Source organism: Syngnathus typhle, linkage group LG6, assembly GCF_033458585.1.
Source record: "Syngnathus typhle isolate RoL2023-S1 ecotype Sweden linkage group LG6, RoL_Styp_1.0, whole genome shotgun sequence".
NCBI classification, from domain to species: Eukaryota; Metazoa; Chordata; class Actinopteri; order Syngnathiformes; family Syngnathidae; genus Syngnathus; species Syngnathus typhle.
Genome location: NC_083743.1, coordinates 10,718,457 through 10,734,620, shown reverse-complemented (window position 1 = coordinate 10,734,620; position 16,164 = coordinate 10,718,457). Strand labels below are relative to the sequence as shown.

At 40.9% G+C, this 16,164-nt stretch overlaps 2 protein-coding genes and 1 non-coding gene across 3 annotated transcripts; 1 reads left to right on the top strand and 2 right to left on the bottom strand.

Moving 5' to 3' along the window:
* Positions 1–278: 278 nt before the first annotated feature.
* Positions 279–15,125, bottom strand: vwa7 (von Willebrand factor A domain containing 7). Its single transcript, XM_061280582.1, has 17 exons — positions 14,866–15,125; positions 14,552–14,785; positions 14,381–14,477; positions 13,999–14,133; positions 13,201–13,396; positions 12,835–13,004; positions 11,388–11,500; positions 11,212–11,328; positions 10,599–10,808; positions 10,399–10,531; positions 9,790–9,942; positions 9,620–9,712; positions 9,210–9,505; positions 8,265–8,401; positions 7,889–8,048; positions 7,319–7,808; positions 279–412 (listed from the first exon to the last, which is right to left on the bottom strand). The coding sequence occupies exons 1-17, from the start codon at positions 15,103–15,105 to the stop codon at positions 279–281; spliced, it is 3,108 nt and encodes a 1,035-aa protein (XP_061136566.1). The 5' UTR covers positions 15,106–15,125.
* Positions 851–6,515, bottom strand: LOC133155418 (sodium- and chloride-dependent GABA transporter 2-like). The gene is made up of 14 exons (XM_061280718.1): positions 6,356–6,515; positions 6,147–6,281; positions 5,541–5,681; positions 4,639–4,714; positions 4,423–4,579; positions 4,223–4,357; positions 4,049–4,152; positions 3,573–3,697; positions 2,812–2,924; positions 2,583–2,720; positions 2,191–2,293; positions 1,985–2,085; positions 1,412–1,582; positions 851–1,252 (listed from the first exon to the last, which is right to left on the bottom strand). The coding sequence occupies exons 1-14, from the start codon at positions 6,513–6,515 to the stop codon at positions 1,130–1,132; spliced, it is 1,782 nt and encodes a 593-aa protein (XP_061136702.1). The 3' UTR covers positions 851–1,129.
* trnas-gcu (transfer RNA serine (anticodon GCU)) lies at positions 13,549–13,630 on the top strand. Its single transcript has one exon. It is a non-coding gene; the product is annotated as a tRNA-Ser (tRNA).
* Positions 15,126–16,164: the final 1,039 nt, after the last annotated feature.

Here is a 16,164-nt window from a genome sequence, read left to right as displayed (position 1 = left end):
CAGTTTGGCAGTCCAGAATGAATTAGCACTACCTACACACTCCAGGGTAAGTAAATAACACTAGTATGAGTTATATACATATAGTTTGTCATTTCCAGCGATGTGTTGTGATGCAGGAGCGGAACGATTTGTCCATCCAACCCGGACGGACGCCGATTTTGCGGCCGGAGTTGAGAGATTTTTTTTTTTTAAGGACAAACTAAGCAAGGATGAAAGTGGGATTCATCCAGCTAATTGTTACCAGTTTTGTCTGGCTCCCAAAAGAGTGAGTCTTGGGATCAAAAGGATGAGGAGCATTTGTCTTGGAACAAAGGATAGCTCGATACCATAAATTGATTGGAATGCTGATGTGTCAAATGTGTATCATAAAAGAAAACTGTTTGATGAATTGGTACTGATGTGTTGATGTTGCCTTATAAAATGTAATTTCTGGAGAAATTACATGTGAAATCTGATAGGTTGGATGAAAACTTGTGGAATCCTATGGAATGATGTCAAATGACAAATGACATAGGATATATAACGACCGGGAATGGTGTCATGCAACTAACTGCATGACCAGTTTCTATTACCTCTATTACCAAAATGAATTCTCTGACAAAATCATAAAAATTCCATGGATAAGCCGCACGGGACTATAAGCCGCAGGGTTCAAAGCTTGCGCAAAAAATAGCGTTTTATAGTCCGGAAAATACGGTAAGTCAGCTTTTTTGGCATCAGTAGGGAATCGGTTTGAATCGGTCAAAAAATAGGTTTTTTTTTCAATATATATATTTTTTGATGCATTGTGTGATTTTCATCTCTGAACACTATGATGTAACATATAATGATTTCATATATCACAACCGATTTTAATACTAATGTACCAAACATCTTTCAGAAGAGATAACAATATCAGTATAAGATTCTGGTGTATCAATACTGTGTTATAACAAATGATGACATGATGAATCATAATGTCAATAATATCCGCCATAAAAGCAAACAAATTGTTTGTTTGACTTGGGGACCTCAGGCAGTAAATGTTTGCCTAACTCTGACAACCAGAGCAAAATATTTGAGTTTATGTTTGGATTTCAGTTGTTGGCTCATTCCCATTGCACACTTTAATGAGTGGCGTCATGAGAGGTCAAAAAGGTACAAGCTCCGAGCTCAGAATCATTCCAGATCCTCCTCCGTGATGTGGTGCTGTGTCTCTCTTTAGGGACAGTGAGGAGTCAGGTGGCTCAGGCCAGCACAGGTGATGGAGACGCTAAGAAATTGATACAAATGACACTATTGTACTGACATATAACAAAATCTTGTATACAAACAATCAGGATTTGCACAACTCGCTTTTGATTAATAGAAAATGGATTCCCGCTTTTCACAGTGATTTCAGTGGTGGATTGAAATCGTGGACTGGACCCACCTGACTGAAGGTTCCGGTGGCAGTGTTCAGTTTGTACAGCGCCCAGCCCGGCACCATTAGGATGGAGGAAAGGGCCATCATCCAGCCTAATACGTAAGCCCAGGTGGGGTACACATACCAGTGGTTGAATGTCAGTGGCTGGTATTCAACTAGAGAATATATCAAAGAGCCCTGGAAAAAAAATATATATATATTATTATAGGCATCATCTCCTGCATGGTTTGTGTGTGTGTAATTCTGAAAAAAAAAATCAAAACTGAGTTGGACCAAGACTTTTGGAACTGCATGTGTGCAGATGAGCTAAAACAGTGCATGCTGATTCCTGGAGAAAAATGTTGCAAAGGATAAGGATGTTTTAGGCATCCTTCAATCTCAAAAAACTATTATATAATAGTAGACTCCTGTAATCAATTAAAGCATTTTTTCCCTAAAATTGGTTGGTTGAAATATATTTCTATTTTATTAATTTATAAAACAAATAATTCTATGCAAGTAAATAATGTATTAAAATAATTCTATATAGTTTGCATTCTGATCAGCGTATAACAGCTAAAACCCCAAAGTCCAACTCACCAGAGAAACCATGGGGGTCAAGTAGCGCCAGCAGATTTTGAAGAACGGGTTGGCACGCTCGCCAGTCATGTCTGTGATAATGCCACACATCCGGTCTGCTCCTTCATGGAGAAATATGTGTTACATCGTAAGCTTGACTTTGCTTCATGAAGCTTTGGATTAACTTCATGAATGAAGCAATAAAAAGATGTGTCCCATCACCTTACCAAATATCCAGCCCACTGTCAAGCTCTCAAACACACAGAGAAAGAGGATGCAGGCTCCATTGCAAGCGTAGTAGTCGAAAATTTGGAAGATGTACATTCCTCCCTGAGGAAAACATCGTTGTAAATCATTTCTGCTCACAGGCCACTGTATTAGGGACATCGGTGTAACGTATTGCAATATGCCACTCCGCCCTGGGCAGGCCACCTTCATGTAGAGCAACAATTCCTTTTTTTTTTCCTATCCGAAGAGAGTTCTTTGCCATGACCATGAAACGATAGAATAAAACATTTTCCAAATAGGAGTGAACTTCATTTTGATCTACGACCTTTAGCTTAAGTGTTTCTTTGACAGTACAGATGAATTGACAGCTATTACAAGAAAATATTTCAACCTCAGTGATCATGACAAGCTGCAAGAAGAAACACGTGAGGCAGTAGAGCAGGAGGAAACCTTCCCGTCTGCCCGGTCGACGTAATACTCTGGGAAATATGTCTGAGAAGGATGTGATCACCACCTCCATGCCGAGAAACTGCAGAGAGAGCAGAGCCAGAAGGTAAAGGATTTCTCGAAGCATCCGGATTAATGCTCAAGGCAAAGTAATTGAGAAGCTGAGGTCTAACCTGTGTGTCCAGGCCAAGGAAGAGGAGCATGATGAAGAAGCAGATGGCCCACACTTGAGGCAGCGGCATCATGGCCACCGCTTGAGGGTATGCAATGAACGCCAGGCCTGGACCTGTCAATAACATACAAATGATCAGAAGTAGACGAAACTGGGCAGCATGGTGGCCAAATGCTTAACTCATTTTGCCTCAGTGGTATGTACGTATGTACCAAGCATCTTTCTGATGGCTACGTGCCCACACTCAACTCGGGAAAATCAGAAAGGTTTCTTTAAGGATTGACAATTGTTGAATATTAATGAGAATGATAGCGCTTAGGAATTGTGGTGGCGATTAGTCACTGTTTAAGGCACTAGGTAGACAGTAGAATATTACTAATCAGGCAACATTACAATGTTATTCTTTTAGGGCAGGGGTGTCAAACTTATTTTTGTCATAGTTTGCTTCAAAGGGCCATTAAAATTGTCAACCCAAATAAATGTATGAACAGCTCATATTGTATATATATAATATAGGCTACACAACAAACTGATGAATAACTAGTTTTCATAACGGAGACTAATAAAAACTGTTCAAATAAAATGAAATAATGAAATATTGAAATCAAATCAAATATTTAAAAATAAAATGGCCTTGACTTTGACACCTGTGTTTTAGGGGGTGAATTTCAGTGCTGACGTGATTTTTGCATACATATTTATTATGTACGTGCCAATGTTCAGCCCATCCAAAGGTCCCTTTTACGAGGATTTTAAGTTTACCTGACTCAGCTACCTCTGCGATTGGAACACCTTGCTCATGAGCCATGAACCCCAGCACAGAGAAGACAGCAAAACCTGCCACCACACTGGTACCACTGTTCAGCAAACACAGCCAAAAGGTGTCCCTACAACACACAAACGCACTTGGGCTGAACAAAACTGGGTCAAAATAATGCTACAGCAGCACTGCCCAACAGTTGGAATAAGTGCAATGTCATGCTGAGCAAAACCCTCAATAAGTTTGTCTTAAGGAATTTTTTTAACCCACTTATATGAAGTGAGACAGGCATAACAAAAGTATCATTTGAACTATTTAATTTATTAATTTATTTAACCTTTATCTATTCAGGCAAGACCATTATCCAATTTACATTTGGATAATAAGACCAAAATGATACTCGCAAATATGATCATTTGATCATATTACATTTATTGATTAAAGTATTAGTACAAAAAAAAATCTCTTGAATGCTTACTTGTAGCAATTGTTGCTGCGAAAGTTGGAGCTGCCCAGTACTACCTGGGTGCCCCCACCGATGCTATATGAGAAGAAGATCTGCGAGCCGGCATCCATCCACACCTGTTTAAAAAAATGCCCACTGCCATTAAATACACTCCAATCCATCTGAGTGCATGTAAGTCAGTCCTACTTGAGGATCTGTGAGTCGCGACAGCTCAGGTAGAAGGTAGAACTCGATTCCTTGTCTGGCTCCTGGAAGAGTGAGTCCTCGGATCAAAAGAATGAGGAGCATCACGTAAGGGAACGTGGCCGTGAAGTACACCACCTGGATAAGAGGAGGATTAGAACACTTCTTTTTTTTAATATTAGGGGCATTTTGATGGACTTCACCTTTCCAGTTGATTTTACGCCTTTCCAGATGCAGAAGTAACAAATGACCCAGATAGCCAGGAGGCACAGAAGCACCTCCCACCTGATGCTGCCAATCTCCTCAATGCCCCCTGAGATTTTCAACACGCGACGTCTGGACAGGGTAATCAACAACAACGTATTTCATGGCACATATAATGTTTCCGAAGACATTTTTTCGTGTTTTATCTTCCCTACTCCCAGAATTCTGTTGTTGCTGAGGTTCCTTTGGTGTGGTTGGTGAGGTTCTTCGTTGTAATATCAACGCAATCTGCTGAAAGAATGACAGGTAATCACAGTTAAGCACATTGAACTACTGTATATAATATTATACCGTAATTTTCGGACTATAAGTCGCGTTTCTTTTCATAGTTTGGGTGGGGGGGCGACTTATACTCAGGATCGACTTATATACATATATATGTTTTTCTTTTCACTTTTTTGGGGGCATTTTATGTCTGGTGCGATTTATACTCCGGTGCGACTTATAGTCCGAAAATTACGGTACATATAAGCGCACTGAAGGTGTAATAGAAAATGCATTGTATACATCAGTGATACTGATCCACCCGTCTTTATTTGGTCTTCTTCACTAGTTAGTTAGCTGTGTGGTATGATGTAGCTATGTGTGGTATGATGTAGCTAGCTGTCGCGTTCATATGGGCTACCCTGGAACTGCCGAGTGAATCCTTTTCTGCGTTAAAATAAGCCAGCCAGCAACTGTGTTTGCCAACATATAAACACAATGTCTAATTTTTCCTAAAAAGTCTTCTGAATTCTGATACCATTGGAAGCTGGGAAGCCGAGAGCATGGCTAAGAATTGAGGATGGATAAATCAGTTCAATTTTGTTGATATTGTAAGTGAAAATCCACTTTTTCTGATAGATTTTAGGCTTGAAAATAAAGGCCTTGACATTTATATATCTTCACTGAATTATTATATATTTTTTCTAATTGTTTTGAGTATTACTACAGTGTAGTGCAATGACAAATTCCTTTCACTGTAATTTTTTTCTTAGTGATCATCCCATGAAATGACATAAGAAAATATTTACATTAATGTGAAGGGTGAGGGATGAAAACAGATGCTCGACCTCACCAGTGTTCCAGTAGTTATCACAGGTGCTCCAGGGCAGTGGAGAGTTGAAGGAGAAAACCAGGTAGAACAGAGCCCAAGCCAGAATAATAATGTAGGTCGTGCAGCTGTACAGCTGGATCAGCAGACCCCCATAGCCGATACCTGATGCACATTATGGATTTGACGTTCAAGGATTGTCTTTATTATTCTCTCTGTAATGAGAAGTTTGTCTTGAAGCAACTGTATCGGTAAATCAAAATGACCAGTTACCACAAACTATTTTGCATTTCAGCTGGTCAGTCAGTTCATTGATATATTCTCATCCTATTTGGGAGATGTTCTTCTTACTGATTAAGTTAATTCACTGACGGAATGAATTAGCTGTGTTTCTTTTGCTTAATATGACTTAGTGTCTATGGTCAGATATTTGATTGAATGTAAACTAATTCAATATAAATGTAGGAGCTCTCTGAGGTCTGCGGACCATGCTGTGAATGTTTGCCTAGTCCGGCAACCATAGCAAAGCATTTGTGTTTGGGTTTCAGTTGGTGCATAATGATTCACTCTCATGACCTCAATCAAACATTGAACTTGTGCTTTAGAATGGCAGACTTGTAAATGACATACCTTCAACCAGCGGGCATATTTTCCTCCAGCAAGTGATGCCGCCCGTTTGGGTGTGCTGGCCCGTGGTGGTCTCCATAAGGAAGAGCGGTACACCACACGTCACCGCAAACACCAGATACGGCACCAGGAACGCACCTGAATGTTACATGTAGACTTTGGTGATATATGTACAAGTTTTGGAAGAAGTTCTGGCTGCCATATTTGCTTACCGCCTCCGTTTTTGTAGCATAAGTAGGGAAACCTCCACACATTGCCCAGGCCCACAATATTCCCGGCAACTGCCAGAAGAAACTCCACCTTGGTTCCCCAGTGTCCTCTCTCCTCAAGTGCATCTTGATTTGTCTTTAAGACACGTTTTTCACTCAACATTCTCAATGAGCTCGAGGTGTAGACTACCGTCCTTTTGTCCACTAACACCCCAGTGGCTGTATAGTTGTACTTTGGATTTAATGCCACTTAATGAGCAACCGGGCAAGCAGTTAATCAGTTCTGAAAAGAAGTGTCAATTATCGCCAGTACGTGCAATTCATGGCCACGTTGTGATTGTGGAATGCATAAAGAGGATATCTGTTACAAAAATCTTTGTCAATTAATTGAGAAATAGGTTCAATTAGAGCGGAACCCACTGTTTGAATTAGTTTAGACAATGAGTTTGCATTCTGATTTCTAGTTCTTCATCTTACCAAGACTTGGCCGCATGGTGCAGGGAGAAGCAAATAAAAAAAGAGGAATTCTTCAAATGCTGATTCAAAATATCAAATGAGCACAGGCACTCCTTACAAATGTGGAAAAGTAGGCAGGTAATTTTTTTAAGTTAACCATTTGACCACCATCTCTGGACGCAAATATTACATTTTGAATAACTATTCAGACTTGCTTAATGTGGATGATCCTGGCATCGCACCATACATAAGATTCAGAATATGGGAATCTAAAATTGATTTTGTTCAAGTAAAAGTCTCAATCGTGTGTTTGGGAATTTTGGCAGACCATCATCATTTTTAAGTCCAGAACTATTACATATGTGAAGCCAATGAAAGGTGCTTTCAATGTGCAAATCATTATCTTTAAACTCCAAGTCAAAAAGGATAGCACATGAATGATCAAATAAATTCAGTTTATTCTAATACGCTATTTATTTCTACCTGTATGAGATTAAGATAACAGGTGACAGCATAGCAGAATCAACACTAAAAAAGAGAAACCATTGGGCATCACATGCCTACCTCCACTATTTTCTGTCCTTGTGTCACTCAGTTGCCTCTGCTGACCAGATGCAAGGTGGCAGCGCTTCAAGTTCCCAACAGTGTCCCACACCAGCAGCTCAGCCTGGGCCGAGCAACAGCTGGAAGTGTAGCTCACCCACAGGGGCTCCGATGAACCCAGCCCCCACCCGGACACGTTCAAAGGAGGGTCTCTCTCCACTAATGTGGCCTTGTGTCGGACATGCTGCTCCGGATGAGTCTCACCCGGTTTGTCCCCTACGGGCAGTGGGAGTAAAGTCAAAGTGCCTTGTCCCTTGTGTAGTTGGAGAGCAGCCAGACCAGAGCGCCCCCGGTCCCACACAGCCAGTGACACGTTCCAGGTGGACTCATTGCATGCTGGAGAACAGGAGGACTGCAGGCGGGTGGTCGAGCAGGATGGAGGAGATGTGTCAAGGTCCTGAAAGGGACATGAGATGCAACACATTAGAGGTGGTCCGAGGAGCCGTTTGTGGTGGGCTGAGATGATACTATACCTACAGGTGGGACCACTGTTAGGTAGGCCACCGCGTAGTTCGTGTCTGCAGAGTCAAGAGCGTGCACTGACAGTGTAAGCGTGACTGTAGCTCCAGCCTGAGCTGAGGCAGGCGTGTGAAGTCCCACCTGACTATGGAAAAGATTGTGGGCTTCAACATGGAACCTGATGGGAAGAATGACAAACTGCTTTGAAGTCAGGCGTAATCGTCTTTGCCGACTACTATTTCCGTCACACATACTGTTTTGTTTACCAATATTTACATTATGATCAATCAATAGGCAGCTTTTATTTCAGGAATTAAAATTGTATAAAGGAACAAAAGGCTACACATGTAGTCCTTGGGGGTTACCACTTTGGTGACCCCTGCTCTAATGTTACCTGTGAGGTCCTTTCGTATGAAGATATCCTGCATCATCCTCAGCTGTCAGAGTGAAGAGTCTGTCCGGACCATGGTTCAGAATGTTCAAGTCCACAGTGGAGCTGTGACCAGGTACCAGAGGGGGTGTGGATAGGACCTGAAGAGAAAGGCATCAGCATGACACATTACATAACACTCAAATATAGTGGTGGCCGATTGTTCATTGCAGCAATATTGTCTGAGCCTTCAATGTCAATTCACCAAGCATTGGAAAGTCAGCTGAGTTTAGACCGTTGTGAGACAGACTTAACTTACTGGTGTGTTGTTATAAAAGGAATCATGAAAGTCTCAGATAATGATTTGAATTTCTAAATTGGCTGTTCATACTAGTTTCTTGCCAGTGTACTCGTAATGTGATGTGGTTATATACAAACGTGTTTAAAATGTGTTTTATTGAATTATTCATTAATGAATATAATTAGATTGATTACTTGTTTTAGAAGGTGACAATGTTTATTTCATTATTAAAATAAATCACATTAAACAACTTATGTTAATAAATCCATCAAACAGAAAAAATAATAAATAAACAACTTTAAAATAACTCGTCAATTAATTTCATTAAAAGTGGAAATGATTTATTCATTATAAACTATTTCATATAAGCATTTTCTTTCTTTCTTTCTTTCTTTCTTTCTTTCTTTCTTTCTTTCTTTCTTTCTTTCTTTCTTTCTTTCTTTCTTTCTTTCTTTATTTATTTATTTATTTATTTATTTATTTATTTATTTATTTATTTATTTATTTATTTATTTATTTATTTATTTATTTATTTATTTATTTATTTATTTATTTATTTATTTATTTGAACCTCATCAAGGAATGACCGAGCCCATCTGTGTTAAAATCAAATGAATACAAACGTTTGTCAACTCCCCGGATCTAGAATACGTTTATGAATGGCTGACCTGTATCTGAACACGAGTGGGCTGCACCATCTCCGTGGCGACCCTCTCCAGTTTATTTCCTCTGCCGTCTCGGCCTGTGAGTCGGACGCAAAAGGGCGCTCTGGGAACGGAGTCCACCCAGCCAATCAGATCCACAGCGGTGTAGCTTGACGACACGGAGGGCGAAGAGGAGGAGTTGAGCAAAACTTTCTTGAGGCTCTCCCCTTCTGCTCCCAGCAGCGTCACATGACTGAAGGAGACCTCTTCGTCATGAGGAGACAGGCCAGTCACAGCCAGCACAAGTAAGGTGGGGACACCTGGAAGGGATGAAAGAACATGCCAGTATGGAGACTAAGAATACGGAATACATACTTAAACGGTTTGGCATCAATTCAGCACAAGATGACCAAGAATAAAGGAACGCCCCTCACCTGCCAAAGGACTGCCCTCTACTTTAGCCAATCCAGGGTGTGTCTCATTGGTTACAGTGGCAAAATAATAGAGGAAATCCACACTGCTATCAGCTGAGTGGATCAGAAACCAGTCGAGTTTGCCACATTTGAACAGCTCTTCACATTATTGCCATCATGAAATTCAGTACCGATTACGTTGAACGCGACATGTCCGTCGGCCTGGGCATGCAGGTACCACTGGCCCGGCTGGATAGGAGACAGAAGACGAACACGATACAGACCGTTGAAGTGCTCCAGAGAAGCGAGAGAGCCTTGCTCACTCAGAAGAGACTGAGTTTGGCCTAGGGGGAAAAGGTGTAAAAGGATTTTAGCAACATTACATTAACCTCCTAAGACACCAAGAAAAATGAAATGTTTGTAAATGTATTTATCACATAATTGTTAGGGGTGAAAACAAAACATTACTACAGTAAAAAAACAAACTCATTTATTTATTACAATATGTCCTTTTGAGAGGACATTGGGACGGTTATGGCAAATGTAAAAAGCTTAGGATGTCCTCTGTAAGGGTCTTAAAAAAAAAACTGAATCCAGCTAATTTTTGTATCGTTAAGATTGGCAATGAATAGAATGGGAACCTCCTGACACATCACTACTTTTGATGTTGGGCATTTCAATCTCTGTTTTGCTATTCAATATGTAATAATGAGTCACAAAATAATAATTTTGATACAAAACCACTCTGCGGATTTATCGAGTTGGTGATGCTGTGTATGTGATGATTCTCCTTTGTGTACCTGAAGGATCAACAAGGAAGCAGTGGCTCAGTGAACCAGTGATGTGAACAGTGACGGCATTAACGGTGCTGTCGACCCTGAAGGAATGCAAGGACATCTGCTCCTGATCTCTCTCGACATGGAGGAGAGTCACCTGGTGAGGAAGAGATAACTGAACTCACATGACAATAAGCTAGCTGCTTTCTAATTCATGGACTTACCTTTGCTGCTGCTGTGTTGTCCTCCACTATGGAGGAGACACTGTGGATGTCAGAGTTGCTGGTGAATATCGTCAGTCCTCCCGACAAGGATGACAGCGCAGAATAGAGGGAGAAGCGATCAGGGGGCAAAGGTTGTCTGCTCCTCTTTCTCCTCTTTGACCCCTTTCTTGCTATGGTGTAATTTGGGTCTTCTGTGAGGAGAAATGTCACCTGTAAGAACATCAGGATGAGTGTGAGTGACAGCAAAAGTGTCTTTGTTGTGCTATTGTTATTATTAGTTAACAACTTGTGCTTTTGATTTGATATACCTCCCTTTCCGTATTTTCAGGTGGTATTTTAAATAGTTTGCAAACCAATGCAGCTTTTTAAAGCCTTTGAAAAGTTGTGAGGGAATTTTGCTGCTCCATTGATTGCCGTTGGTCAAAATAAGCCCCAACAAAACATTTGGATGTAAAGAGTATATTATTGAAATAGTTTAAGAGCTGAAGTAGGAAATCAGACAAAAAAACTCACCTATGTCATATTTCATTATTCTTGCATTAACACAGATAAAATGATTCACTGATTCATCAATGACCAGCATCAAGTCTAGAGGGTTCACTAACAATCTTACCTTGCTCTGTTTGGCAAGCGTGAGGCCCTTCACCACGTCAAACATGTGGGCATCCTTGGGAGAGGCATCGGTGAACACAAAGATCTCCGACATGGGTGGGCTGTGAGTGAGGGCGAGCTGGAAACACGCAAAAGTTAGTACTTATACACACACACAACACACACACACGCACAAACCTGAATGGCTGTCAAGCACATCTCTGGTTCATCTCCTCCTCCAAGGGCCATCAGGTTCTCCATGTGCTCCATAAACTGGTCCGGGTCATCCGTTTCATATACCGGGCCAACTTCTGAACACATTAGTGACATGGATCTATTAAATTAAGTGACACCTTTAATTTAAATACACTTAATACTGGATGGCTTTAGTAAAAAGTTTGACTTCAGCTTCCCACCAGAGGGTGCTGTTTCTCTCTTATTCAGCCATGTCACATAGTTTACGCAAGAAAAGTCTCACAAGACAATGTGGCCTACAGTAACTGTTCATCAAGAATAAGACAGAGGTTTTATTCCTCAAAAAATATTTTTATCATTATATGGCACAGTAACACTGTGCACAGTTTGAACTCTAACACCTATGGACAATTTAAACTACACTAGTCTCTAGCTTCCTCCATGTTAGACTCTGAATTTCCTAGTTATAAAAACGTCTGTGTGAATAATGTGTTGTCTGTACGGGCCCTGCGATTGATGGGCAACCAGTTCTGGGTGTATCCCACCTCTTGCCAAAAGTCAGCTAAGTTAGGCCCCGGTTCTATGAAAAAGAGATGTATTACCAATACTTTTTCGTGCATGCACTTTTACAAACTTGACCTTTCAATGCAGTATTAATTTGCAAATTGTTTCCGTTGACATTTCCTCGTTGCGGTTAGATTAATTGCTGCCTCAAGTCTGTCAACATTTTTCAGGTTGGATTGTTGCGGTCGCTGTTTGGTTGCCTGACAACCTGTCGAGAATTTATTGCTTGCAAACTTTTGTTCTCACAGTGTCCATCTTAGGAAGTTTCACAATTTGCATGCTTTTTAGTAAAGCATTGTCAGCTCTGCCTGGAGACACAGATGTGTCTTTTTGAAAGCAATGCTGGTATTTCCCTGAAAACTAAGCCAACAAAAACGCATCACTGTAAGAGAAATGAAAGTATACGCAAAATGATAGCTAAAGTAACAAACAAGCAACCGCTTAGCAAAGAAACAAGCAGCAACAAAAACATAGCCTCATTGGTGGACATAATAATTTTTGATGGATAATACGGAAATGGCAATGACATTAACAAAAATACAAATATAGTAGAGCCTGAAGTTAACCAGAATCCTTTATGTGACTGGTTTATTTAAAGATTGGTCTAATTTTAAAACAGTTTTTCTTTGGAAAAATAAATAATGTTCCCACACATAATCCGGATTAGTCACCTGTCGATTCACCTATTCTCTAATTTTCTTTTTCAGGACATATTATCCATTAATTGTCTAAAAACTCCCGGGTTTGCTTTTTGTTGCTAATGCCACAATGTTGATTATTTTTCATCACATACTAATTTTTTTTTGAATTTTTGAACCACTTTTGGGCCAGATGAAGTGTAAGGTGCAAAACACCTATGGACATTATCACTCGGGTGTTTACTCACGGGGGTCATGGAAGGGTACCAACAAGAAACTTCCAGGTTGCCCGGGGAGGTCAGCTCGGTTCCGGATTATGGCGTGAGCCCGCAGTCGAGCCGCCGTGATTTCCTCAAACATGCTCCCCGTGGTGTCCATGACAAAGACCAGAGCAGGCACCTGCTTCACGCTGAAAAGCCTGTGAAGGTGGTTAGAGACTTGCGTAAACAAACTTTTATCAAACTAAATCTCATTTAATCCCTGTAGTGGAAAAAAAATGTATTTTCCGTATCAATTACTTAGCACAACAACAGAAAAGCTTCTCTACAGTTTCTCTTTTTGATGTAACTTCTATAATATTGCACTCCTTTAGTGTTAGACTTCTGTATTCCTACCTAAGAAAGGTTTTGTGGCCCACTGTGTTCCTCAGATCTCTCAAGACAGTCAGCGTGGCGTCGGAGGCCAGCTTGGCTGCTTCCACGTGGAGGAAATGATGAGGGGAGAAGAGAGGTGATGTACTGTCTTTGTTGATGCCCCCTTTGGCCCCTATAGAGCGGCTGCTGTCCAGCATTCCTCCATGACTGCATTTTCCTGACCAACAAGTTACATCTTCTACGTATGTTTTGCCTTCAAGCATTCATTTGTTAAACTTAAGAATTACAACTCTGTCAAACTAGTGGTTAGCAGCTGTCACACAGTTCTGAGGGTTTGAGTTTGAATCTTTTCACCAGCATTTCTAAGCAGATGAGGTGACCGAGTGGTTAAGGTGATGGACTGCTAATCCATTGTGCTCTGCACTCATGGGTTCGAATCCCATCCTCATCGACCTTTAGCTTCAAGTTAATGTGTCATACCATCAAGCACACTGAAAAGCGCAATTAGCTTGGTGCCTCATGTCGTAGTGTCACTTAAAACAACTTAAATTGCGTACTTTATATGTCTTATCGAACAAGCTACATACCATAAATTTGGCTTTTATGCAAGACAAGGTGACTGCACAGTCGATGCACAGTCCAGGTCCAGACACATAGACAGTGGCCTGTGCTCATGTCTTCACTTTGCTGCTCAAGTTACGGCAATGGACTGAACGTTTGTTATTTTCTGAATGCATGAACTGCATTTCTACTTGTAAAAAAACAGCTGAACAACAAAAATGTATCTCTATTCATTCAGGTTTAGTTTTGCTTGCATACCTTCAGGTTTTGGAGGGAAGGTGCTGAAGTAGCCAGTTGTAAGCAGCTGGACGTCCCTCTGTCTGCTCGTCAGTCTCGGGAGAAGGTTGTCTCGACACGTAGCGCTGAAGCACTCCATACAGGTAGGGGTGTTATCTGTGGAGAGGACACATTGATGAAGAACTAGCTGGAAGGACTGAATTTCAGGATTATTTTCCATATGCATTCAGTTCTCTGAGTGCTATTGAATCTACGGAGGTATTTTTCCTTAGTTATTTGTTTTATTCTCATTTGAACAAATAACAAGACTGTTCACCATGATCGGAAATAAACTACAAACCCCAATTCTAATGAAGGTGATGAAAGTTTATAATAGTCTAGGTCCTGTATAGATCAGCCTTACCTTCAGCCACAGGGACGGCTGGCTCCTCAGGGTGTAGCAAGTGGAGGTAAATGGACCGCTGACCCATTTCCACCCAATTACTGTGACTGTAGAAGTCCTGGTGAGACATAAAAACAAACATGTCCAAACTCCATCCTATACTGTATCTTTTCAGTCCTTCTTAATGTTTACCTGCAGGGAGTGAAATAGTTGTCCCAAGCTGTGAAGAGCACTTTGGTACTCATTGGCCCTCACTGAAAGCAAAGTTTGAGCCCAGAACCTGCGCAGCATTGCCACGGCACTATCAACACGCTCAGAATCAAAATGATACACGGGGTCGGACCTCGTGGAGCTCAGGAAGTCCATTTCAGCATTGGAGTGAACCACTTCCCCCACGGCCCTCCAGAAGCTTCGTCCCAGCCTGGTCTAAAAAGGAGGCCAAATATAAAACACAAATATAACTATTTATTATTTATCAGCTAATTACAATGAATGTTCTGTCGCACCTCTTCCTCAGCACGGTGGCCCTGGTGCTGTTGCAGAGTGTCCAGGGTTACATTAAGGATGGCCTGCTCAGTGATGTATTGGTGGGTGTAGGAGTCCCAGGACAGCGTCAGCACCCGCGACCAAAAGTTGGGGAGGAAGCACGTGCACGGCGAAGCCAGGAGAAGGCAAGCAAACATAAACCGGTGCGCGATCCTCTCGTTGTCTTTCCAAAATCTCTTTTTTACTCCCTGTGACATCATGGCTTACTTGAATGGTTGGTACGCTGCATCCTACCTGCAAGAATGTTTGTAAATGCGGCTTTGTATTATTATCCTGTTAGATTATCTTAATTTGGTTTACAGCATACATATATAAATACTTCAATAAGGTTGTCGTTTTGACTTTGCACATCACATTTCCTTGCTGTTGCTTTAGTTTTTATCATAAATTAATGAATTAAAAAAACTCAAATACTTTGGATTAAAAGTAGATGTTTTGTTATAATTAAATGGCTAAACAGCATGTTTCTATTCATTTTAATGGACATTTGATGAATTTATTTTAAAAATAAAAGCTTTTTTACTTGTTAAGTAAATATTAATTGCATATTAATTTGCAACCCAAACCCATAGTGATGGCCCAATTCTGCAATAATATCAGCCACCCCCACCCCGACAAAAAAAAAGAAAAGAAAAAGAACCTCCTCTTTCACTTTTTCCCCCAGCTTGTCCTGTACTGAGGCCCTATTGTTCTTTTCATCTTTATTCCAATACAATACTTTTGTTCTTTTGGCTTGTGTTTTCGCAAGGGCTCGGCTGAAACAAAGCCTGGCGATCCAGTCAGCCGTGGAAAAAAAAAAGTGCACCCTTAGCACTCCCCTCTGCAAATCTGTTTCAATTAATTGGTGTGGACTCTCCTTGCACCCCAGGAATGGAGGAGCTCTAACTTTTATGCAATTAAAATAGTTCCACCTTTGCAACAATTGAGTTCATGTGTCATGAAAGAACAGCGCATGCACTTTCTAGCACTTTTTCCTAAAATAGCTTGATTGAAGTTCATAAAGGATGAAAGCAAATCAAGAAATATAAGTCTCACCCTGCTCTTGTGTTTTTCTTCTTGGCAGTCTCTTCACACCTGTTGCAGACTTACACCACAAAGTGACAATTCCCACAGCAAGCATTTGTGCAAAATGTAGACATATCTGTATCCAGCTCCCCACCAAATACAGACAACAACGTAGATATAGCCCCGAAAAAGCAGTTTCTAGGATTCACATGAGGATCCGTATGACTCTGAGTGGTCTGAGTGTGTTTCTTGGG

What these genes read in the sequence shown, in the direction of transcription:
- LOC133155418 (XM_061280718.1), bottom strand. Translation starts at nt 6,515, where the DNA reads ATGTTGAGTGAAAAACGTGTCTTAAAGACAAATCAAGATGCACTTGAG. An exon ending in ATGCTACAAAAACGGAGGCG is followed by an intron (nt 6,282 to 6,355) that starts GTAAGCAAATAT and finishes TGTAACATTCAG; the next exon opens with GTGCGTTCCTGGTGCCGTAT. An exon ending in CCACCGGAACCTTCAGTCAG is followed by an intron (nt 1,253 to 1,411) that starts GTGGGTCCAGTC and finishes TCAATTTCTTAG; the next exon opens with CGTCTCCATCACCTGTGCTG.
- vwa7 (XM_061280582.1), bottom strand. Translation starts at nt 15,105, where the DNA reads ATGATGTCACAGGGAGTAAAAAAGAGATTTTGGAAAGACAACGAGAGG. An exon ending in AGCCGTCCCTGTGGCTGAAG is followed by an intron (nt 14,134 to 14,380) that starts GTAAGGCTGATC and finishes TCCTCTCCACAG; the next exon opens with ATAACACCCCTACCTGTATG. An exon ending in CCACTCGTGTTCAGATACAG is followed by an intron (nt 8,402 to 9,209) that starts GTCAGCCATTCA and finishes CTTTCTCTTCAG; the next exon opens with GTCCTATCCACACCCCCTCT.